The 25,841-nt window shown below is 38.4% G+C and overlaps 2 protein-coding genes across 3 annotated transcripts; one reads left to right on the top strand and one right to left on the bottom strand.

Annotated features, from left to right (window-relative positions):
- Positions 1–986: 986 nt before the first annotated feature.
- USP16 (ubiquitin specific peptidase 16) lies at positions 987–22,415 on the bottom strand. Its single transcript, XM_040576486.1, is given in 19 exon segments — positions 987–1,309; positions 1,432–1,588; positions 1,888–1,974; positions 3,150–3,244; positions 3,946–4,615; positions 4,884–5,027; positions 5,029–5,055; positions 5,899–5,955; positions 6,763–6,854; positions 7,787–7,865; positions 9,694–9,781; positions 10,148–10,278; positions 10,882–10,974; positions 12,004–12,185; positions 14,018–14,121; positions 16,555–16,658; positions 17,344–17,522; positions 19,438–19,533; positions 22,268–22,415. Coding segments are annotated over 18 exon segments (2,472 nt in total). The 5' UTR covers positions 19,496–19,533; positions 22,268–22,415; the 3' UTR covers positions 987–1,184.
- Positions 22,282–25,826, top strand: RWDD2B (RWD domain containing 2B). Of its 2 annotated transcripts, none has more exons than XM_040576500.1 (5): positions 22,282–22,425; positions 22,781–22,999; positions 23,116–23,183; positions 23,825–24,190; positions 24,918–25,826. In XM_040576500.1, the coding sequence occupies exons 1-5, from the start codon at positions 22,306–22,308 to the stop codon at positions 25,153–25,155; spliced, it is 1,011 nt and encodes a 336-aa protein (XP_040432434.1). In that variant the 5' UTR covers positions 22,282–22,305; the 3' UTR covers positions 25,156–25,826. The 2 variants fall into 2 exon arrangements, with proteins under 2 accessions (XP_040432434.1, XP_040432440.1); XM_040576506.1 differs by lacking the exon at positions 22,282–22,425 and adding an exon at positions 22,535–22,688.
- The last annotated feature ends 15 nt before the right edge of the window (positions 25,827–25,841 follow it).

Genomic DNA, 25,841 nt, shown 5'->3' with positions numbered 1-25,841 from the left:
GTTGAGAACTGTCAAGCACACCACTTGCAGAGCACTAGAACTCTTGCGCGCACTTAAGGGGAAAAGCTGAAGCCCTGTGTTAAGATTCCTTGTGGAAAATAAACAGCTCACGTATCTCAGTCATTTTAAAGAAGAACTGTGCTTGAAATTCAAGCCACTTAATTAATCCTTTTATTACTTGCCAGTACTACTCTATTTCACAGCCAGGAGGGAGTGGAAGGCTAAATCAAGTCTTGAAGTATCGTATGCCTAAATAAGGCTGCTGTACAACATCTACAATAGTGCTTGCTTTATGGCCTGTAGCTGGCATGGTTGAAAAACTCAGCAAGTTTTCTGAAGGATTGGCATACTGATTAGTCAGCTGCACAAGTGCTGCTGCTGCTGACTTTAAGGGTAACAAGAACACATAAGGATACTCATTTTCTTAGTAAGGGTGTTGTGAAAAATTCTTTGAATGAAAACAGCTGCTGCTTTAGCACAAGTAGCCAGAATTTTATTTATGTGAAGCATCGCGTGAAGCCTAGCCTGTGGAGAGGAGAACTTAAAAACCTCTAAGTCAGTGGAGGACCAGCTTTCTTAACTCTCCAGCACAAAAAGGCTGAACTGGAACACCTGTACTGAGAGGGAGAGAGAGACAAGTTCTTAGCCCCATCAAAATATCACAGTAAGATTCCTATGCCACAGAATTCGTAGAGTTTGCAAATTGAGGGTTTCCATATAGGAAATAAACCAAGAGCAGAAAGATGGCCGATACTGCATTTGTCTCAGCTCTGTGAGGTGAAGAAAGAAAGAAAGAAGTGGGGTCTAAGTGTAAGAGGCTCTAAAATACATACAGATGTAACTGAGATAACTAGTTCAAAATTATTGCTGGTCACTGTAAAGTGAAAGAATTGCTAAAACGTATGGCACTTGCAAGAGACTAGGAAAGCAGCAGTTGCTTGTCTGTAACAACACACACCTTACTCACTAGAAACTTGAAGCTGTAATTTTGAAAAAAAGACTTTTATTTAAAAGTAGTGAAAACACTGGAAAAAGTATAAGTTAACCATTTGTCAGTGTGTCTAAGAAGCACAAAGTATATTCTTGCAGTTGTATACAGTAGCTCCAACATGTTAACATGATTTGTAAGTTCCTGCCTTCTTTCAGGCTGCTTAAGATGGGTACAAGAAGGCTTCTCAGATGATTTACAGCAGTCGCTCATAGAACAGGAGATAGGCTTGTGAACTCAGCACTTTTGATACAGACACAGCTTGTACATGGGTATCACTGATGTGGAACCACTGTCCTTTTACTGGTTCAGTTTCTAAAGCTGTCAAAGTAAGAATTTAGGAGCTACAGTTATTACAAAGTTATTACAAAGAACTGAAGTACTTAATCCTGTTACTGTTTGGCAGTAAGAAGTAATTGGTAAAGATACTTGTAATTATTTACCTTGAGGAGATTGTCCTTTAAGGACAAGATCAGAAAGATGTTTGTTCATATTTCTTGTTTTAGCATAAGCAGTGTAGTGCCCAGACCTCATTGTTCCACTGTGCTCAACAACTCCATAGAGAGAGTATAATACTTTTGTACTCCCTTCAGCCACATTCTGTAAAAGTGAAAGTTAAGGTACGTCAGTCAGGCACTGGATTTTAAACATGCTAGAATATAAACACTTCCATTTGTTTGCCAGTGAAAGGGAAGTTGTCATTACACCTTCATGCGAGGTGCTACAACTATGATCAGTGGAAATACACTGACAGGCTCAGGTACAAGTTGCACGTAGAAGTTAAATTGTATTATCACACAATAATGTGATAAGCATTCTACACAGATTCCGCTAAGCAGCTTAACTGTGAAAGCATATTAAAACACGGGAAAGGAAAATCTGACTGTTTTTCCACTTACTTTACATTTAACTGTACAGAAAGGAGCCAAGTCTATCACTTCTGGAAACTTGATATGCCTGTTAACCTTCCGTAGATTAAAGCCAGCCTTAAACAGACAAAGTAGAGGAAAAATCCATAATGTTAAGTGTAGCACATTAAAACCATTTTTGCTCAATAAATATTTCAGGTTAACTTTTTAACACTGCAAAGTTAGTTTTACATTAGTCAAAACTGCAAAGAAACAACACTGTGTTTTTTCCTCAAATGCCCAAGGTCTCCTGGCAATACCTCCTTGCCCCTAGATGCTGCCCCAGTTAAGATGGCTCTTCAACTCACTCTTAAGGTAACTTCATGGTAGCAGATTTGGAAGAAGAATCAGGCCTACATACTCATGTAATTATGAAGACATCTCTTGCTTTTCGGATACTGTAGTATGCCTGATCTAATTTTAGATTGTCAAAACTGACAAAACTTCTACTCCCACCTTATTCAAATAATCTTCCAGTAACAAACTGGAAAAGCAAAGAAAGAGATGACAAATGTTTTTCCTTAATTGTATTATAGTCTCTTGGAATATTCTACACATTTCCATTTTCCCTGTGGAATGCTTTTCATCTACTGAATTACCTCCCTTATTTTATTTATTTATTTTAAGCATTTCAGTCAAAATACTTAATGACTTTAAACTGAGAAACGGCAATGCTGTCTCCCAACCTTATTTATTTCCTCTTTTTCTTCTTGAGGAGTTAAAGCCCTAAATTTAAAGTTTTCCAAGAACTTGAGGAAAAAGGTAAGTCACTTTACTTTGGTGTCTATAAACAGGACTTCAGTTGTATTGTTTTCCATTCAACTAGCCTATTTGTTAAATTCATTTAGTAAGGAATCCTATTCTATCTGCATGGAAATATAAGAGGTTATGAACTGCTGTAGTTGCAGGAAACAATGCTAACATACTACTTAATACAATAAGTAGTAACCACGGTGAAGGAATACATTGCAAGTAAGCTCACAAAAAATGTTGCCTCAATTACTACTAGACTGTTTTTTCCTGGAAGAAAATCACCCCAGTCCCTCCCACCACAAAAAGAACCACAAAAACCCACAAACAAAAACAACCCTGCACACAACTACCTCCCAAATGCTGAGAAAATAAACAAACAAAAAAAAAACAGGTTATAGGAAAATGGAAATATACTAACATTAGATCTAAGTTAAGCTAGTACTACATGCATATATACATATTAAACACACACATTTTTGTAAAAACAACCTGTTTGTTACCTGTTGAAATCTCTTTAAGTGAAGAGTTAAAATTGGAGGAGCAAGAGAGATTAGCATTTGCTTCTTAGCATTAGTATAAACATACTTCTTTTCACCTGCAGAACAGAAAAAACATCAATTGATTAACATCTAAAGAAATGTTACAACAAGAATTTGATTATTTTCACTATTTATACTGTTACAATGTCATCCACTACAATGAGTGTGAAACTGAACATTCCCCTTTAACATGATGAACTGTGAAACTGCCATCCTGCAGCTCCCATATCACAAAAGTAGCTGCTCACACTATGTCTAAGCACCATCAGCAAAAGCAGCATGAATTCTCGCATGCTCTCTACGATTCAGAAATTGCACATAGCTTTCATTGGTCTTCAACATGATTTCCCTATGACTGTTACAACAGAATTTTCATATTTGAGAAAGGAACAAAAGTCATCTGGTAAATAACCACTTCCTACTTTCATTCACATAATGAATTTCTAGATTGCAATGACCGTGCTACCCCAAAACCCAACCCAAACCCACTCCTCTTTGACCACTCTTCTTTTCTAGTCCTCCATTATTCTGTACGCAAGCTTGTGAGCCCATTATTCTGCTCAATTAAGAACTTGTATTAGTTTGTGTGAAAGAGGTTCTCACAATCTGCACAATAAATACTGATGCAAGCTAAGTTTGAAGTTACATAAATACTGTTTTAGGAACAGCCCCGCCAACCACCCAAGCACTAGACAGGAACCCATATAGGAGTCGATTATGAAATTTGTTAAAAATAAAAAATGATAATTTATCATACTTCTCATGTTCTTCGGTCCACAATGTCTTTGCGTACACACATCACAGAGTAGTTTATTCTTCTCACTAAGTGTCTCATTATGGGTAAATTGATACAAACAGTGATGTATTGAACCTTCTTCTGGGTTCAGGTCTTCCCTGTTTGCAAGAGTACAAAATGCCATTTCGGGATCTTCAGTCAGTACTTCACATGTCTTGGCTGGAACAGTTTGAAGGTCATCTAAGATGCTCGTATCAGATTCAACATTATCACTCAAGTGTATTTTTGAGAAGTCAGTAGCAAGCCCTTCCTCATCTTCGTTTTCATCATCCTCATCTTTCAAAGATAGGTTGTCAAGGCCATTGACAAGCTTCATAGGAGAATCTAAAACTTCTGTAGGGAGATCCATGAGAGACTCCTTTTCTGCACACTCTTGTTCTGGTTTTCCTGTATTTTCGAGCATGTTCTGAACTTCTCTTTCAGTTCCCTCTATACTTAAGTCTTCATGAGTTAAGCGGTGATCTTTGCAATCATTTGATGATTCCTCTTCTTGCTTCACATCAGGAGTTTCAGAGTTAATTTCTCCCTCTCTTTCCTGGTTATATTCTACAGCTTTTTCTGACTGTTCAGTAGCACAGATATCTCTCAACTGAAGTACCTTTCCTTGGAGCTTCTGCTGGCGGCGCTGGCTCTGCAAATTAGTAGAAATAATGTATAAGCATATAAAAAGTTTCAATGATATTTAGCATTTCTAGCCATTTCTTTATCAAATTCTGTGTTGTACGTCATAGGTGTCAAAGGGGGAAGTTATCTATGATTTAGTAATCTGAGGTCAACAGTTTAACTAATATTGAATTTATCCTATATCTAAACTGAGGAAGCAAAAATAATTTTTTTTTTTTTTTACCATAAGTTGCAAGTGCTTCATAAATAAAAGTGAAATATTTATCAAAACCAACCTTGGCTTGTTTTTTGGCCAGTTTCTTTGTTTTTTTCTGAAGGTGCTTACTTGTACCAAGGGGCTCATCTCTCTGTTTAATGTAACAGCCATCATTTTTATCTTCTTCTTCATCTTCAGATTCCTTTTCTTTGTTTTTTTTTAGCATTTCTCTCATTTGTGTTTTTTATTTTCTACAAACAAACAAAAAACCAAATAACAATAATAAAAAAAAAAAATCAAAGAACACATAGCCACAGAAGTAGATATGTTACTGTCCTGAATAACACACAGAATTTCAGAGAAAACTGCAGGGATGTTATCTGAGTTTTCAGCTCAAAATATGACATTTCATTGACTCTAACATACGACTAACACATTGATGCCAGCCACCCTAATGCTTACAAAAGAGGCATCTCACTCCAGAAGGAGTCCATGTGAAACAATGACTTGCAGAATGAAACAGTATCAAAAAGTACGTCTATCAAGGCTGAATTCTGAACACATAAAAGGACATTACCTTTGCCTCTAACAGACATAAATCTAAGTAAATTCACTGAGGAGTAGTATTTCACTCAAGTGGAGACATTTTCAGTTGAACTGTGTGCCGCACTATTTGTAGTATTATCCTTTATTTGCTTCTGTTAAAGCAAAATTTGTTCATTGCAGACAACGTGAGGGGTTGAGGTTGAGGGGATTTCATTTCAAAAAGCATTTCTTAGTTCTTGTGTGAGCAGTGCTACATGGCAAATCTGACACATTATATATGCAGATTGCCAGTATGAAACCCAGAGAAATCAATTTTTTTTGAGTGTCAGTTTTTGAGATCAATCACGTAAATCAAAACATGATCAACTTAAACAAATAACTCTCCTGAAAATCTTATTTTCTACCTTTTGGGGGCAAGTTTATTATTTTAACTTCTGAAACACACATTTAGAAAGCTGCATAAATTAATTCCCTCATGATTGTAGAATAAAGGTAGTTTTGTTTGCTTATATGAAAAGAAGCCAGACAAAGCACGTACAGTTTCTTACCTGATCATCTGATATGGGAAGTGACAAATCAAGGAAAGATTCATGAACCAAGGACACCTTTAAATGAACATTGAACAGTCCAATTTAATTTTTTGGAATTGGCTGGCTTGCTGTCAATAGACTTATCTGTACATATCCTCATTTGCATTCAAAGCATCCTTTTTACTTGTGCATACAAATGTAAAACAAAGCTGTTGGTAAATGTAGATAACTACCTATGACCAAAATCTACCAGTTACATTACTCCAGAAATAAGAAATGCTTTCCCAAGTTTCGGTTGTCTTGAAGCCTAGCACATGGGAACCCAATTTAGTGCCTATGGGATTGATTTTGTGATCAGTTGGGATATGCATCTAGCCCACTCACTAATATCTGTAATTAGTTTGTTCTCAGGATGCATTATCCTCACAGTGCCTTCTTCCTTATCTATTTCCTCACAATCCCACAATCATTCCCATGTGAAAAAGGGAGACCTAATTGTCTGAGGGAAAAGGAAAAAGTTCCTAGTAGCATACTGCTGAAATAGAACAATTCATCCACTCTACAGTTGGCACCACTGGAAGGTGTTCACCAGGAATCTGAGTAAATTTTTTTTGGCAGAGGCAGCTTGCTGATGCTGCTGCCCTCTTTTTTTTGGGAACTCTTTTGAAAGGAACTGGAAGATTTTCTTCCCTTATGCTATAAAGCTAGATTCCAGTCAAACCATGCCACTCTTCAAAAAGCATGTAGCTAGTCAACTCATAGAAACACATTAACTGAAGCAAATCTCTTTAACTCCACTTATTTCTACAAATAGTTACTCTGGAGTTCTGCAGATTACATAAAATCATGCTCTGGGGTATTTAAGGCAGGCAGTTTACTTACTGTTCTGCATTCCTCACACATAATTGTACTGGTTAATTCTCCACCAAAGATTCGATCTATGAAACTTTTTATTCCCTTTTTCTTCTCATATTCTGAAAATTGAGAAAGTATATAGTAAAGTTAGTAATATTGCATATAATATACTCAACCAATTTAACTATGACATACCAAATTAAAAATGCAGTACGTAAAACGTACATAGCATGTGTCAGCGCCTGTTCTAGTTTACTTAGGAAGTACAGAAGATTCTTAAATTAAGATTCTTTTATATATTAAAGGAATGGGTGTGAAAACATTTACAGAAGACACTTTGACTGAACTGACAACTTCGCTGTGTTCTCAAGTCAAATGCATTTTTTATTTTCTCGGAATTACCACATCCCAGTAGGAGCTCCTCTTTTCTCCCTGGATTTAACTCAGACAACTGTCTGAAGCTAAATTAAAAAAACAAGCAACAGCTTTCATCAGTATATGTGCTCTACGAACTAACACGATTTCCTCAAGTTATATCTCCAGTGTAGCGCATATTCTGAGCTTAAGCTTGGTCTTCATCTTCTAACCAAAACCCAAGTCACGTTGAAAAGTTTAAACATTCCTCTGTTCAGTGTTTTTTTTTTTTTTTTAAACAGCAATAAAAATCCAACAAACTTGTTTTTAGTAACACTGATGACTAATAATGAACTATAAGGATTGAGTAAGTTTTTACATTCATGTGCTAATACCTTAGCTTCTTTCGTAATACTTGAATAACTAAAAACTACCCAAACATCTTTTAATGTATAATGACTGTAGAATCAACTCTCTTTTACTCCGTTACAGAAGAAATGCCACTGAGGTCAGTAAAACCTTTAAATAGGCCATTTAACATTTTCAAGCCTTATGCTCTAGATACACACATATTCAAGACGTAGCATAAAGTTGTTTATTAAAAATGTATCTTTTAGTTGTAACTGTTAACATTAGTTTGCATACTTGAATGAAAAGAAAAATTTAGTTATCACATCATCAAAAACACATATTTTACCTTTAATTTTCTTTTTCAGTTCTTCTTCATTTTGTTTGTTAGAGTCCGTCAGAGCCTTCAGTATTCCAACACTTACTCGCTGAAATTTTCAGAACAAATTGACACTGCACAATTTCTTAAACTAATTCAGTTAGCTTTACAAAATGATTTATATGGAGAAAAAAAATCTCTACTAATTAAGAAAATCAATACAAACAGCACAACTGCTTATAAAGACGCAAGTTCCCACATTTTGATATTAAAAAAGCCAACCAATCAATAAATACACCACAATATTGCAATTAGTACATAAGAAATATTTCAACATCCTTATGTTAAAAGACTTTCAACATCTTTGTTGACAACATGGACAGTGGGATCAAGGGCACCCTCAGCAAGTTTGCTGATGACACCAAGCTGTGTGGTGCAGTCAACATGCAGGAGAGAAGGGATGCCAGCCAGAGGGATCTGCACAGGCTTGAGAGGTGGGCCTGTGAGAACCTCATGAGGTTCTACAAGGCCAAGTGCAAGGTCCTGCATTTGGGCTGGGGCAATCCCAAGCACAAATACAGGCTGGGTGGAGAATGGATTGAAAGCAGCCCTGAGAAGGACTTGGGGGTTCTGGTGGATAAGAAGCTTGACATGAGCCAGCAGTGCACAGCTGCAGCCCAGAAAGCCAGCCATGTTCTGGGTATCCATCAAAAGCAGTGTGGCCAGCAGGGCGAGGGAAGCGATTCTTCCCCTCTGCTCTGCTCTTATGAGACCCCACCTGGAGCACTGTGGTTCAACACTGGGGCCACAGCAGAAGGAGGATATGGACCTGTTAGAATGAGTCCATAGGAGGGCCACGAGGATAATCAGAGGGCTGCCGCACCTCTCCTGTGAAGACAGGCTGAGGGAGTTGGGGTTGTTCAGCCTGGAGAAGAGAAGGCTCTGGGGAGACCTTACAGCAGCCTTCCTAATGGGGGCTTACGGGAAAGCTGGGGAAGGACTCTTGATCAGGGAGTGTAGTAATAGGACAAGGAGTAACGGATTTAAACTATTAAAAAAATAGGTTTAGATATTAGGAAGTAGTTCTTTACTATGAGGGTGGGTGGTGAGGCATTGGACCAGGTTACCCAGAGAAGCTGTGGATGCCCCACCCCTGGAAGTGTTCAACACCTGCTTGGATGGGGCTTTGGGCAACCTGGTCTGGTGGGAGGTGTCTCTGCCCATGGCAGGAGGGTTGGAATTGGATGGTCTTTAAGGTCCCTTCCAACCCAAGCCATTCTATGACAAATTAACACGAGGATGAAATACTTTTCAAAATTAGAACTGGACAATTAAAAAAAAAAGAACACCATGGGATTCCCACAAGCATTCTTTCAGACTTTTCAGAAATGAACACAAAAGGACGTGATTTAGGATGACTGCACGTGCTCCAACTTATTATTTCTATGGTTTTGGACAAGTCAATCTACTTTCTGAAGGTCAACAGACATTTATACGAAAAATGTTAAATTAACCAAAGACCCTTTAGAGCAAGCAAAACTGAATCTTTCTACTTGATTTTACTGGAAAAGCATAGAGAAAAGCCAGTACATTGCTTTCCAGAAATGCAGAAAACACCATTGCCTTTGAAACTTACACAACAAGGGCAACCTTTAAGAGATACAGGCCATAAACAAATTTCTTTCTTTGAATATTCTTTTGTGAAATTAAAATAGCAATACTTGTGGTTGCTCCTTTGCAACTGTACTACTCAGAGGCTGCCAGGTTTTACACCTCTGTTGCAATACACTGCAAGTGCTTATGGGCAGCACAAACCACTCTACAAGGGGTTGACTTCTCTGAGAAAGAATGCTTTTTCTCCCCTCAGAAGGGGTTAAAGTCTTGGTCTAGGGTAGGAAGAAGAAAGTAGTATAGGCAACTGTGGAATTACCACTCACTTGGATTTCTTCTGCTCTCATGCCATCAAGTAAGTAACGAAGCAATTCTTGACTGTCTTGCTGCTGATAACCTTTAAATCGTATTGCTCTGTTAAATGAAGTGTAAATTGATAAATGAAAAGTATAATTGACCTTAGAGATACACAATTCATTCCAAACATACAGGACCAAAGTCTCAAGCATTCATGTATACAAGAGCAACAAATGTATTATGGTAGTTTCCAAAAACATAAGGCTAGCCAATCTGAGCATATCACTGAGTATCGTTCATTTTACTTCTATTCACTTATATTTGGGCTCTTTATAATTTTTTTTCCAAAAGCTTTTTACGTATTATGGAAATTTTACATGTTGTGATGCGAGCTCAAGAAAAAGAAGAGAACTGACCTTTGTTTAAACAACTAACATTTTTTTTCCCATACTCACTATACCAAGCAATTATACAGATACTCACTTTTTACAAACCTGAGCAAACAGTTCCTTAGGGGTGAGTACCCCTTTCTTTGTCTCTTGCATTTCTGTCAGGAACTGATGCATGGCTAATGTCAAAGGACCTGGCGGATCTAGTTTTATTAGCTGAGGCTCCTGTTTTAAACAAAAGCAACAGAATTGTTTCGCCTTGATTTGATGACAGATCCTTCTGGAATCAAGTTTTTCCTTGTCTGAAATTCCAAACTGATTAAATTCCAAAATTGCAGTATGTTAAACTGACAAAAACAAACAAGAAATGGTTTCTCATCGCACAATGTAGAAACACTGGGCTAAGAGTCCTTAACAATTTGTTGCTTAATTGCAACTCTGGATTTCTTGCTTTTATTCAGGAAAGTACTACAATTTCTTAAAATGCAAAACCCTTCTTTCCCAGCCAAATCTGTATTGTAATGATACGTGCATTATTTAAGTTAGGAAACTAGAGGATGTCTTCAGCACTATGTTGCATTTAGACAAATTACACTATATTAAAAGTTTCATGTTTTCATCACTTTAGAACTGAAAGGGCACTACTGACTTCAGTAGTAGCTCTATTAAATTCAATGGTGAAATTCCCACTGATTTTACATTTTAAATACTAACAATGTAAAACATTTTAAGTTAAATGGTTTTAAAATATAGAGTACTGTTTGTTTCTTTAACAGAATCGGGAAAAACAAAAACAAAAAAACACTATGGAGGCTGAAGCTTATATACCATAGATAACTCAGGTGACTCAATTTTAACTGTCGTGTCAGGCATTTTAGCTTCTTTAAGCAGCTCCCTCAGGACTGGAGTTTGTGATAAATTCTGTAGAAGGAAAAACACAGAAAAAGGATTGGTAGCCAGGGAACAAGACGAAGGGCAAAGGAGTTCCACTTGCCATGGAATTTGTGGCAACCAGATTAACAGCAAGTTATTTTTGCCAAACAGGACTAAAATGGTAACTTCTACCCTGGACACAACTCTGGAAATTCTAACAATGCTTAACAGCTAAAGATAAATTACATAGAGCTGATGGGACTCGCAACTCTTTATGTATTACTTTAGGTTGCAGAAACCCTAAACGTATTATTTTTCTGAAGACATTCCTATTGACACAGTCTACTTACTACTATCCGTTTTTAAGTCAAAAGGTAAAATGTAACTATTTCCTTGGTTTAAAACACGTTAACAAATAAAACCGAACTGCGTTTACTAAAACCTGGAAGTACAATAGGAAATTTGCTCAAGTAAAGCTTCAGTATCAAGAGCTAAAAAGCACAAGAATGCATTTTCTGAATGAATACATACAAAAAAAAGGAAGTTCATTTTATCCAAACACTTCTTGTCTCATATCCAAGACACACGAGATGGCAATGCAGTATGCTCATGCAGTTAATATTTACCTCTATTTGATTTCCTGTTGCTGAGAGAGAGTATTTTGTTTCAGTAAACACCCATAGTCTTTGGTTTTTAATCTCTCACATTCTAAGAGGTCAGTGAGGGTGATGAACCAGACTGTATATTTTTTAATTTTTTTTTTTTTTTTTTTTACTAAATTAGGAATTTGGCATGCTTAATCTCTATAAAGAAAAGATGCTGTCCTTCAAAGACAAGGCAATTGATTAAATCTTCACTTAGTGCAAGTCTGAACCTGCAGCTCCATTCCTTCATACTGCTCTGAGCCAATACACTATTTTTAAGATGAACCCATCATTCTTGGCAGATAAAAATCATATTCTAGTTGTGCCATTGTACAATAGAGTAAAGAAGGTGCTTTTTTTTTTTTTGGCCTTTTTTTGCAACTCCTTTTTTATTCTACTTAATTATTTTTAAAAGCAGCAGTAACTACTGTACCTGCATCACTGCATTAAAGAAACATGTATTCCCCAAGTTACTAAGTCCTTTAACAGTCACTTCTGAGTTAGTACTTGAATGAGAATTCTCTTCTTTGAGCAAGACTTCTTTTTCTTGCTCATTTCTGCTGTCTTTTTCTACCTTTTTATTTCCAAAGTCTTTATTCTCTTGCTGTTTTTCTGCTGGAACAAACAAACAAACATGTATTAACCCACAAACAAGGAATGGGCTAGGAAAAAGTTTTTACAGGCAGCAGCATCTATGATGTTTAAAGTTTAAACATTAAAATTAATTCTGTAATTCTATAGCTGCAACACTACTGGTTTAGCTTCCTAACTCCTAGCACTTGGTCTAAAACAAGCAAACAAACATTTGACACCATTTCAGAGCAGCATAGAATTTAAACATAACATTTAGTTCGCAAGCCATTAACGCCAACAATTTCTGAAACTCAGCATGTGTTATCTGAAATTTCATTCTTGTTGCAACATCCTCTGTGTTAGGGGTTTCTACAATATCCAGTAAGATGACATCTGAGATAATATCCCTCTTGACATGGCCTTATTGTTTGAAATTAAACACACAGGTTTCCCACTGTCAAAGAACTCTTATGTTCACTACATTAAATAGATGAAACTGGGAGGTTCATGCTCTTCAGGACACATTAGATATTTCCCCCCTTATTACCTTATTGTACAGCTCGGAAATTCAATGACCTGTTAAACAAAACCATAAACGAACTCTAGGTAGTTTTCAGAGTAACACCTGTAGTCGTTCTACCACTTTGACAGTCTAGTCTTGATAAGGTTTCCAATGTATGGGGCTGTGAGCCAAGACTGACTTAAGACAATGTAACAATAGCTCAGAGAAAACAAGGAGAATGGACAATACAATCTTTGCAGATGAACAAGAAAACAGCTGGAACACCTGAAGTAGACAACTGCATCCAGGTATTCATTATCACTCTAGTTCAAACCAAAGAAAAAAAATTATTCTGGCAACCAATTTAAGTTCAAATTTTAAATGTAGAGAAACCACCTATCTGGTAAAGGCTGACGGAACACACCCAAAGATTCTGATTCCTTGTGGTAAAATTCCACAAAAAAAATCCAAAAAAAAATTCCTTGTGGTAAAACCTCAGCTGATTCCTGAACAAAATACTCAGAGATGACTACTAAGATGACTACTACTTGGATTGGATGTGATCTATTTCCCAAAGAGCCTAAATTTTGGTAGCCTCGAGTTAAAGTATTTATTTTGATATGCAAATACTTCCAAGTATTCCAGTGGAAGTGCCTTGTAGACAGAGTTTTGCAGAGCACAGCATGTTGTGGTAACTATGGGAGTTGTTTAAAAGAAAAAACAAAAACGATGAAAAAACCACAGCAACAAAAAACAGCCATGTTTTGCAGACAGACTGCAGGCTGAAAACACCATTTTAGAGAGTTCTCAGTGCACTACAGCTAAATATACTAAAAAGAGAATTTGATTTTTGTGGCTACACATCACTCTTCTTCCATTAGGAAATAAGCTGCATCAGCTGGAGGCCTAACCATTCCAGCTGGCACATTCAAAGTGTTTACAGAAATACCTAAAAAATAAAAATCAAGTTATCCTTAAGCAACAACTTTTTTCCCTCAAATCTCAAGAAAGACTGAGCAATATTGATGAATAAATATGACACTTCGGAATACTGAGAGTCAATTCCTAACTCACAGAACAGCCCAATGTCATACTTAATTTTTTTCCCTTCCTATTCCTGTATTTCTGGTTTGTAACAGATATGGGGACACAAAACAAAATCCTGGTCAGATTAAGTGGGCTAGGATGTTATGATTTCAGAATCATAAAAACACAAAAAAAATCACAAAGAAAAACATAAAGGAATAAATTTGCCTTTTAATTTACCATAAAGTGCTCCAGAAACTAATTCTTGCACATTCTCGATTTACAGAACTGTATGCTGCACTAAAGGGACTTTCTGATTTACTGTCTATATACTATAGTTACTTACCTGAACGTGATGAGTCATGACAAACTTGTTTTTTAACATATTCCACAGTCTGGCCCAACCGTGTTGAAGTATTGTATGGAACTTCATTATCACATATGTAGCACCTGTATCAGCCCACCCACCCCCAAAAGAGAAAAACAATTAATCCTATTTTTTCTAGTACAATTCCTCAACTATTTACTTGTTTGATTAAATTTATTACACAAAGTTATAAAATTACAAGGTTTGTTTTGTGTGTGGTTTTTTTTGTTTGTTTTTGTTTTGTTGAGATTTTGAATTCTTACAGAAGTGTTCAATTTACTTCTGATTAAGAAAGTAAGTTAAAAATCATATTCACTGAACAATTTCAGTGATTGGAAGTGATGACCTACAAACATAAATTAGACCCTTAAAAGATGTTCTTACAAACCTATGGTACATGCAAAACAAGTGCTGGGCAGATTTTGCCCACATAAAGAAACTGAGATATCAGCCCCATAGGAAGCGATGTACCAATTTTATGGCATGGAAAAAAAAAATCTGTTTATTCTAGCCAATGAAGTGTTTCACTGTATTTAAACTGGATAAGTGTTCTCCATTAGTCCTGCATGCCTTTTTTAAAATTTTATTTTGCTCTTTTGTTGAGGATATAAACCTGTTCATCTTTTTACGGAAAAAGAAAACATATGGTTAGACCGCTAATTTGTTTTAAACAAAATTGTGAGAGAAGCTGCAGTAATTAAGGCTTGAGTAAGAGTTAAATTCTGCCAGAACACATACAGCATAAGGAGAGTTGTATGTACCAATTTTGTAGTTCTGCCCAATTGAATCTGCCCTCTTTGAAGAGGTCACAAAAGGTTTTGAAGAGAACGCAAATACTTCTGCACTTTGAAACATGTCAATTACAGTTATTAGGCACAAATGCATTTAGCAGATCTCAGGATTACCTTAAGTCAGACTCGTTTCTGATCTTAAAAGCAGCAGAAGTCTGCAGTAAATTGCCTTCCTATATCTCTAGCATCCTCAGTATTCGCTGAGAATATTCCTGCTTTTTCATGTCTCAATGAGAGAGAAAAAAAAAACAACAAAAAACTGGCAATACCCGTGGAATCCTTGAGTATGTATGTATGTATTTATGTAATAATTAACCAGACCGACATTCTCACTCCTGGAATAACATACAATAGTTATTTCCATGGGCAATTTTTAACAAAATAACCTTTCAACTGTCAACTATTTTTAATTTAAAGACTTGAAATTATTAAGGGATTGAAAAGATGATGGTAATGATGCCTGTTTGACCAATGGGTAAAAGGCACACTGAAAACACGTACAGTAGCACTTGTAACCCCAGAATAGCAGAACTTAATGAATTACTAAAACTCTCCTCTTTCTCTCCATGCTCAAAACCATTTCTTTAGCAATTTACAGGTATTATTCAAATACAATTTCAATCATGTATGCACGCACACTACAGACATTTACTCATACATTCGCAGAATTAATAAATTCTGATTAAAACTGCTTTTGGCTTTTGCTTTTATGTACTAATCCCAGGGTGAAATATAGTTCTGGATTGTAGTACTGATTTATAACAATAATTTACACCCAATATACCATCCTGTGAATAACCTCTTGGACAAGTCTGTACAAATGAAAAATTCTAGAAGGAAGCAAAATACCTTGCTTAAATAGCTTCCTCTCATTCACAAGGAGGCTGATTTAAAAACTACAGCCATTTTAGAACTGAGAAAATAAAGTGTTTAGAAACCGTATTTTTAACAGTGATTTAAAAAATCACAAAAATAAATTAATTAATTCATTAGCAATATATATTTCTGGCAATGTCCATTTCCATTCCAGAGTACAATGGAAACACTGGTCATCACACATACATGCGAAATATGATCAAGTAATGAGATAATGTTATATAAAATGAACAAACAGTCAATTTAGAAAAAGGTGACCTTAAGCAAAATCAAAACTACGTCATATACAATATTTCTGCATGGCACAGTTTAGAATATTAAGGTTCTCCCTTACATAGTAACACTCTATTCCTTTTAAGAGAAGGAAATACTACCAGGGAGATAGCATTTGTAATGACAGATCCACTGGCACCTTGTAATTCTACAGCTGTGCTTCTTAACTATACCTATGGTATGATGAGGTCATAATTAATGAAAAACTTGATTCATTTTTTTTTCTCAATAAGTGTGCATCAGGAAGAGTTTCCCCAGAGGACGGAAGTTAAGATTTAGAGCTACATAACATGCTTCCATTTGTCAGTATTCTGATCAAGCAAAAGCAGTAAAATACTAAACCAACAGTATTTACTACTTGCTCAATTCCAGGTTAAATTATAAAAATTTTCTAGTTATAATTTTTACAGAAGAGTAATATTTATTCAGCAGATCTTAACAAAGACTGCTGGCATTTTTGTGTGTGGAATGCTTTATATATTTCTAGAGATAACTCCCAGAAATTGCATCGAAAACACAAATTATACCCCAACCTCTGTTGCCTTCTATGTGTTACCTGTTGCCTGACAAACTCACCACACACTCCAGTTGTCCAAACTGAGAACCAAACAATGGGGATCTGATCTTGGCGTTGTGTAATGCTTTAAAGCATGCTGTTCTTGAGAATTTCTGCCACAGCCCTATAATGTTGATAACCAGAAGTGTCACAAAATCCAGTTGACTATCAATGAAACATATATAGTCAGTGTATAAAGAAAGTATTTAAATGAAAACTGTTTAATTATGTTCAATTAATTAGGATAAATAGATGGCTCTATTTCAGACATTTATTTCTGCAGAGAGGAAAGTACCTTACTGGGTGCAAAATAATCATAAAGTTGTCTGAGGACTGGAAATCTAATTTCCAAATTTCAGTTTGAACCGCTTGAAGAATGCAACAGAAAAAAACAACAACAAAAATAAAAGCTCTTCAGCATGCAGTTCTAACTTTAATAAACTAGTGTTAGCACAAGATAATACGGGAAAATAAAAAATTAGGAGCATTAACAGAAATTTATATTTTCTTAGAGAAATAATTTGGACTTTCTAGGAAAGTAAGTCCTCAAGATTGTATTTTTGCCTTAAGTCTGCTAAATGCCTTTGTGCCAACCTTCTAAGTACTGCATTTCTAAGCACTTCACTTGCAATTCAGAGCTGACATTTTTCATAACACTAAAGTATATCAAATCATTCACGTAACATCACCTTTAAAATAATAATAATCAAAACATAGTTATAACAGTTTAAGTAGAAACTCTGTTGCTCCGCTATATTAGGAAGCACCGAAAGATCTGAATAGAAATTAACAAGAAAACAAGGAGATACCCTATGGCCACATTTTAGACATAACCATATTGAAGGGCTTTCGTCGGTCTCCTCCTCGGATTTCTCTTGTGTCTTATTGTCTGCCTTGCAGTCCTGGCAAACATGCCATTCGACATTTAGCAGGGCCTTTTTCAGATGACCTTGTTCCAGTCCTTTACGAATATGCTTGCACATAGGTTCTACAAAATGAAAAGCACAAGAATACTCTAGGTACTGTAACAAATGTGTCTAGGCTTCAAAGACACAGGCTGTAACCCAGAAGCTATGATGACCTTTTCAGAGTCAAAGGAACATTGATAATTTAGCAGACACACAAGAAAACTTTTCAGAAAAATACTTTGTTACCCTCATTCACAATTGGAGGATATTGTTGCTGCATCCTAAGCTATTACATTACTTAAAAAAAACAAACAAACAAAAAAAGCCCAAGTATCACTCATATCTACATCTGTCAGAGGAGCTGTCAAAGCTTTTGGATACCTACCTATTGTGCCCAGCCATGGGCTTCTACTATTGTGGTGTTACATTTCCCACACCTCTGAGGGAGCAGCCACAGCCCACTGCCATGGTTCCCAGTCTCCAAGGCAGCACCTGGTTGCCTACAGAGGTGGAGATTATGTTTCCAGCTGAGCTGTCTCTGTGAAGTTATGCTGCAGACTACCGTAGAAAAGAATAGCAGAATCACCCTATCGATATCACTGTCACTTTGCATTACAACTCTACACCCTACTTAGAGCTGCATCTTCTGGTCCTGATGTGAACTCCATCTATTTAACCAAACTGCTGAGAATGGTTATGCTGAGAATAGGCATTTGCTGCTAAGACTGACAGTTGAGAATGAAGAATGAAGAAAAGCCATCTGTAAACTTTTCCTACGCAGAGAAATCAAGAGTGACAGACAATGCACATGGCAAGCTGATTCAAGTTCCTCAAAACAATTAACGAGGAACATATTTTAAAGATTTGATTTTTTTTTAATACAGCGTAGGTTCAAATGTTTATCATCAGCAGCCTACAATTCTTCACTATTTGCAGTTACAAATGTCTACATTTCCAAATACAAGGTCAAATATCTGACAGTATGAATAGTTATCTCAGTGAAAAAGCACAAAGTAAAAAAACACATGCTAAAGGAAAGTGTCATATGTACTTAAATATGTTAAAATCATATTTTTGTCAAACTTTTATTGAGAAGTTACTTAGCTGTTTACATAATTCAACAGTCTTAAGCCTTAGGTCTACAGAGGTATTTTTATGGATTAGATCAGAGACTGCATAACAGCTCTGAATCTGTCTGTTGAGGACTGTATTCACAACTACAGCCTCAAGATGCTAAACTCTTCTTCACGTGAGCTAAAACAAGTATAAGTTTTGTACCTACCGTTCAATTTCTGACCAAGCATACAGGATTTTATCTCAGTACAAACACTAGCCAGTAAGAGCCAAATGCAGATATTTAGATGCATTATTTAAGCTGTTAAAAACAAACAAACAAAAACCCACAGGCTTCATCTTCAATTTCAACACTGTATTTTTTAAACAAAGGTTTGTATCTTGGCTGCTGCTCTGCAGTGGAGTTACAATACTTTCCATTTCCAGCTTTCCAGGACTTTGTCAGGGTAAGCTAGCCTGTTATTAGCCAAAGAAGTGATAGGCCATCAGCAGTTGCACCATAACTGATTTTTTTTTTCTGGAGAAAGATGAGGAACAGTCATAGCAGACCATTTGTCTTTTTTTTTTTTTTCTGGTGTCAAGATCAAAGAAGTTAAAAAGCCATAGAACACAGAAGCTAACACAAGACCAGGACAAAAAGATCTATGTGTCAGTTAAGAACAGGGTAGCGTCTGAGTAATAGTTTCCAAGGTCTTATTACTATTTTACAGCACACTTAAAAAGCAGCAACACTAAAGATTCTTAAAAGACTTCAGTTTCATTTATACGAATCCACACTTTATAATCACGTCTTCAAAGCCAGTGAAGCTACCTAGTGTAAAGGCACTCTGATATTAAAGAGTTTGCAAGCCTTCTTTGAAGTCAAAACAAAAAATTTTTTTTTCCTCTGTTGGACTACAAGACTTCTCTGAAGAAACATACCCAGCATATCCAGAGACTCAGACTGTGCAGTTTTGCCTTTGGTGCGTTTCTTTCCCATATTTGTAGCCTGTGATTTTCTTTAAATAGAACAGTGACCTAGCAAGGAAAAATAGGAAATTGGAAATTACATTTTGGTTTTACTTAATAGTTGCTAAACAATAAATTATTTCCATGGTTGAGATGGCCCTTGAAGTGAATTAACTTGTTTGACATTTTCAAAAGAAATTAATTATACTTTAACATGGAACAACCGTAACTGTGGTAGAGACGATGCCAGTGTGAATTACAAAAAAAAAAAGGGTTAAGACCTTAAATCAAAAGCATCCACCTTGTTCCTCTTGTATACTAAGTTATACATGAAAATCCTACACGCTTTTAGGACTTAGACTCTAAGTAACTGAAAACAGAGGGATTTTAGGAAATGGAATTGGGTTTGTCCTCATTAAATCCTCAAGTTTTTTCTTGCAATTACAATCATTCAGTTTTCTTTACTGCAAATCCCTTCCATCTTTTTAAAAGTCTGACACATGCGAGTACTCTTAACATATTTAAAAATCCAAAAACAATGTGAGTTCCAAATTTTAAATTTCCTTTTTTGGGGGAAAATTTATCATTGCCTTCCCACTATAACAAGCAAATATGGGGGCTGGTATTGGGTATGACTGTAAACCTTTCTAGACAAGAGTGACATTCCAACAGAGCCCTATGCCAAGTGATTCCCTTCAAAAACTCGGCTACTACACACGCAGCAGGATATTCCGCCCCCCACCTCTGCCCTTGTGAGGCCCCACTTGGAGTCCTGCATCCAGGCCTGGGGCCCCCAGCACAAGAAGGACATGGACCTATTAGAACAGGTCCAGAGGAGGGCCACGAAGATGACCAAGGGGCTGGAGCACCTCTCCTGTGAAGACAGGCTGAGGGAGTTGGCGTTGTTCAGCCTGGAGAAGAGAAGGCTCCAGGGAGACCATATAGCCTGTATAATGGCCTTCCAGTCTAGCAGCCTCCCCTCTAAAGAAGGCCTACAGGAAAGCTGGGGAGGGACTCTTTGTCAGGGATTATAGCAACAGAATGACGGGTAATGGTTTTAAACTAAAAAAGGGTAGAATTAGATTAGATATAAGGGGGAAATTCTTTACCATGAGGGTGGTGAGGCACTGGCACAGGTTGCCCAGAGAAGCTGTGGATGCCCCATCCCTGGACGTGTTCAAGGCCAGGCTGGAAGGGGCTTTGAGCAACCTGGTCTGGTGGGAGGCGTCTCTGCCCATGGCAGGGGGGTTGGAATCAGATGATCTTTAAGGTCTCTTCCAATCCAAACCATTTGGTGATTCTGTGATTTTTATCTTTTAGTCTGTATTCTCTAAGGCTCTGTGACTTATTTCACAAATATTAAAATTGGCATTTGCAGTACACTGAAAACATGAAATCTAAAAAGGTTCCAAATTGAGTCTCTGCAGTTTTATGCAGCCTTTGCAGACCTGCTTAACTCTGTTCTCCACCCCTCAAGTCAGCTTCATGTAAATGTGTCAGCACGCCACTCAATCTGACTTGTAACATCCATCCTTTCAGAACCATTTCTTACCTTGAACTCAGCACCACACCTGCCCCAGCTGAACAGCTGCCTGCTTGGAGCTGTCACAGCCAAAAACTGAAGCCAGCCCATGGGTATCAAAGAGCAAGTAAGCCTGTGAGAGTGATACCCACAAAGACATGATACCCACAAAGAACTTTTTGTAGGAAGAACCTTTTCAGAGGTGTGCTTTTAGAAGAGATAACCCAGTTGTTAAACGACAGGTAGGCAGCCACATCAAGAGCAGAAGTTATCACCTTTTACAACTGAGCATTCAACTGGTTTGGAGAGAGAAATGACAGCTCATCCAATAAACTCCCTCTACAGCCTGTCTTTCCACACAAGCTACAAAACTCAATCTTTTACAAGCAACTCTAAAGCATTAATCATAGAATGGCTTGGATTGGAGAGGACATTAAAGATCATATAGGTCCAACCCCCTGCCATAGGTAGGGACACCTCCCACTAGATCAGGTTGCCCAGGGCCTCATCCAACCTGGCCTTGAACACCTCCATGGATGGGGCATCCACAGCTTCTCTGGGCAGCCTGTGCCAGTGCCTCACCACCCTCACAGGGAAGAATTTCCTCCTAACCTCTAATCTAAATCTCCCCTCTTTTAGTTTAGAATCATTACCCTATGTCTTGTCATTAACAGATTGATCAGAGTCGCTCTCCATCTTTTTTTATAAGCCCCCTTCAAGTACTGAAAGGTTGCCATGAGGTCCCCCCGGAGCCTTCTGTTCTGTAGGCTGCCCAGCCCCAGCTCTCAGCCTTCCCGAGCTGCCTCACCCCTGGCAGCACGACAGGACAGCACCAACACTCAGCGCCGTTCACTTAACCCACGCCGCGTGTGGACGGACTCGTCCGACAGGCTCCACTCCAGCTTTTCCCACCACACTGCTTACGCAGGGAAAAGCACGGCGGGGCTTAATTTCGCTACCAGTTTAATTTCTACCAGCCGGCGGCCTGACACATCACCCCCTCCCTCCCCCCCCACCGCCCACGTGCTGCCCGGTCCCGCCGCGCAGCCGGCCCCGCCCCGCCCGCTTCCGATTGGCCCTCGCCCTCCTCAGCGCCTTTACTGACAGGCACCGCAGCCAATAGGAAAAGCCGAGCACCCCCGGCCGTGAGGTGGCCCAGCCATGAGCGGAGCGCCGCGGAAGCGAGCCGAGGGGGAACGGCTGCGCCGGGAGGAGCGCCGCGGGCACGGCCCGGCCCGGCCCGGCCCGGCCCACCACGGCCCGTCGCCTCCCGCCCCTCACCTGCTGCCGGCGCGGCGGTGCGGGCGGCCGGGCGGCGCATGGCGGCTGGGGGCAGCCCGGCTCGGACCGGCTCGGCCACTTCACCCCAGCGCCGGGCAACGGTCACCGGCTGCCGCGCGTACTTCCGGCGCGCTGCATGCTGGAAGCGCGAGGGAACGGTAGGGCGGAGGGGAAGGCGGGGAAAGGGCAGCGCATGCGCGGTGGCGTAGGGTGAAGCGGGGAGGCAGTGCTCAGAGGGGGCAGGGAGAGTGGGCAGAAATAGGCGGCGCATGCGCAGTTGCGGGCGGTGAAGCGGCCGTGCCCTAAGCATGGAGGCGGTGCTGGGGGGAGGGGAGGAGGAGTCAGGTTAGTGGCGGAGCGTAATGGCGGCGTCCTGAGCTGCCACCCTGACCCAGAGCCTTTAACGCCCCCTAACGCGGCTGTAAGGCCCGGTGCGGTTTGTTGTAGGTACACGATGAACTCCTTCCCATAATAAAGCCACTCTTTTCTCCCCCTGCTTTCTTTTTCGCTTAGGAAGCCGCAGAAATGGCCAGCCGCGAGGAAGCCGAGGCGCAGGTGTCGGAGCTCGACTTGCTCTCCAGCATGTTTCCCCGTGAGGAGGAGTTCCTCGTCACCGACCCGCTGGCTCTGGCAGAGCTAAAGCTTTCTGCTGAAAGTGAGGCCACAGAAGTGCCCTCTTCAAAAGTCCAGTTTATACTCAACGTAAAGCCCGAGGTCCCTGGTGCCTTGATGGTATCATAAAGATGTTCGTTTGGATACTTTGGGGGTTGGCTTTTTAATTCTTATCCTAAAAATAATATTGTGGGATTTTTGGGGTTTCCGTGAACTTAACATTTGATCGTTTTTAGGTGGAATTCTCTATGGTCTGTGCTTTACCGTTTAAATATCCAACTGTTCCACCAGAAATTACAGTGAGGTATGTTATGAAAAATACAGATATAATACCCAAATTAGTCTTTTTTGGTTAGTTTTCTGTTAAATTACGCCAGATGGACAATGATGCTGAAGAAAAACCTACAAGGATATGATTTCTTCTGTTGCTTCAGCAAATAACTGAGAAAAATAGGAAAAGCAAGGAGTGCCATCTTCTGTACAAAGCGGTTACATGTAGCTGTTCATAGGTTTGATGCTCAGTAAGTCTGTTTGTCAGTTTTGACAAGGCTTAACACTACTTAAAAGAGTAACAAGTTACCCAGTAGTTGTATTCTTCCCTTGTCAAAATGCTGTTACTCCCAGACTATTTTTGGGGGAACTTTTCTGTTTAAAGAGGTACTTTCTATCATTCAACATTATATAAAATTAGTTCAGTCACCATGCTTACTTCTTATGTGCCTTTGTCTTGATTCTCATGTACAGATTGGTAGTACTATATGCGTACTCAAGAGTTAGCACAATAAGTGTTATCTATGATCTTTTTGTAGCTAATTTGACTTAAGTATCAATAGTAAGTGCATGTGGCCTGATTTTACTTCAAGCTGCCAAAGAAAAAAAAAACTGTTTGAATAACATGATAAATCATAAGCATATTACAACTATACTTTTTTTTTTTTTTTTTAGGTCACCATTATTAAGCCGCTCTCAGCAGATTCAGCTGAACTCAGATCTAAAAACATATTTGATGCAAAACTGCAGTGGTGAGCCTTGCATGTTGAGTGCAAGAGAATGGGTTAAAGACCATGCATCTGCTTACATTGACAGAGAGCTTTCAACCTCCTCAGTGATGACATCAAATACCACGCAGTCAGAGGACGTCGTTTTCACTAGATTGTGGATCTATAGTCACCACATTTACAACAAGCAAAAAAGAAAGAATATTATTGAATGGGCGAAGGAGCTCTCTCTGTCAGGGTTTTGTATGCCGGGGAAACCAGGCGTTGTTTGTGTAGAAGGTCTACAAAGTAATTGCGAAGAGTTCTGGTCAAGGTTAGTTTTTCTTTATGCTTAAATGCCATTACTAGTTTGAATGTTGTGTTTTTATGTGTTGCATGTGTGGCCACTGGTGGGATGCTCAACCACCTTCTAGCCTTTAAAGGTCTGCAAAGAACTTTTTTTAAAATCATAATGTATTTGCAACTATGAATATTCACAGTACTGCTCGATACAGCAGTCAAAGTTACTAATTCTTGCACATTTGTTTCTGTTTTATCTTCCTCTGTATGTCAGTGGTATAGCAATGGACTACAGTAACCGAGGCTCGTTACATATTTATGTGTTTATATTGCCTTACATTCATATTTTATTCTACTCCCATCATTTATGTTTCTGTATGGCAGAGACTAACTAAACATTACTGTTTGATTATAACAGTTAAGACAGTGTGACAACGCATGATGAGAACATGAGAATTAGCACAGGCAAGGCAGAAGTGAGCAATGAAATTGAAATTGCATCTTCATCAATTATTTTGTGACGAAAAGCGTTAATGTTTTTGACAGAGATAAAATGAAACAAGCTGCTGCTTATGGGAATATTTGCTTGTGGGTAGTATTCCTGTGACCAGCTAGGGAACCATAATCTGAACCATAATCTCTGTCCAGAAATTTGTGTACAAATTAATTGTATTGATTTCTGTGATAATAGCTATTTCATAGTGTTTTCTAAAACAGTCTGTATTTTATGGATAGACTTATATTTCTCCACTTGCTTTCAGAGTAAGAAGACTAACGTGGAAAAGAATACTAATTCGGCACAGAGAAGATGTTTCTTTGGAAGGTGGAGGACATGCTGAGATTCAGAAGCAAAGAAAGTTCTCCGCTTTGGAAGAAAAATGTTTTGATGCGCATGGTCCCAGAGGAAATCATATGGATTTGGGGCAGCTATATCAATTTTTAGAAAACAAAGGATGTGCTGACATTTTTCAAATGTACTTTGGGGTTGAAGGGCATTAGGTCACCATAGGTCCAAGTGCCTACATGTGTAAGTTAATCTTCATAACAGATTCCTTAGCTGTTCTGCAGCTGTTGATCAGAGAGGGAATTGATTATCCTTGCTTGATACGACAAATCCAGTTTTCTAGGAAAACAAGTATTCAGTTCGATTTGAGTAATGAAAATGACTGAATGAATGCTTTATTGCAGGGAATATAATTTATATAAGGGAATTTAGGGGAAGTAGCTAACTACGAGGAAAGAAAATAAGTTTGATAACCTACTGGGCAGAGTTACAGAACATGGGGTTTTCGTGAATGAGTATATGAGTAGGAATAGACAAAAATGAAGTGTGGACATCTGAGGAGAAGAGATGTTTACCTGACATTATTGTTTACATACACTACATGAAGACTTTTTGTTAACAATCTTTTATTGTACTTTCTACCTAAAAGTATATTAAGTGATGAGATTAATATGTTTTATATAAAAATGAAATAGGAGCACCTTATTCATGCAAATAGGGTGAGGTAGGACGCCTTCTCTAAGTAAGGCACGAGAATTTTCCCTAGGTAAGCGTGTGTACAGGTGAGGGATGCTGCGGTGGCTCCGCTACCTCTGTCTGCACATGGTACAGTAGGGGCTGGACTCCCTGGAAGTGCTCTCCAACATAATAAAGGGTACCCTGTTGACTTCAGGAGTCCGCT

This window comes from Cygnus olor, chromosome 1 (assembly GCF_009769625.2).
Source record: "Cygnus olor isolate bCygOlo1 chromosome 1, bCygOlo1.pri.v2, whole genome shotgun sequence".
Taxonomy (NCBI): domain Eukaryota; kingdom Metazoa; phylum Chordata; class Aves; order Anseriformes; family Anatidae; genus Cygnus; species Cygnus olor.
Note: the sequence above shows the minus strand (reverse complement) of the source record. Positions and strands in the feature narration are given on the sequence as shown.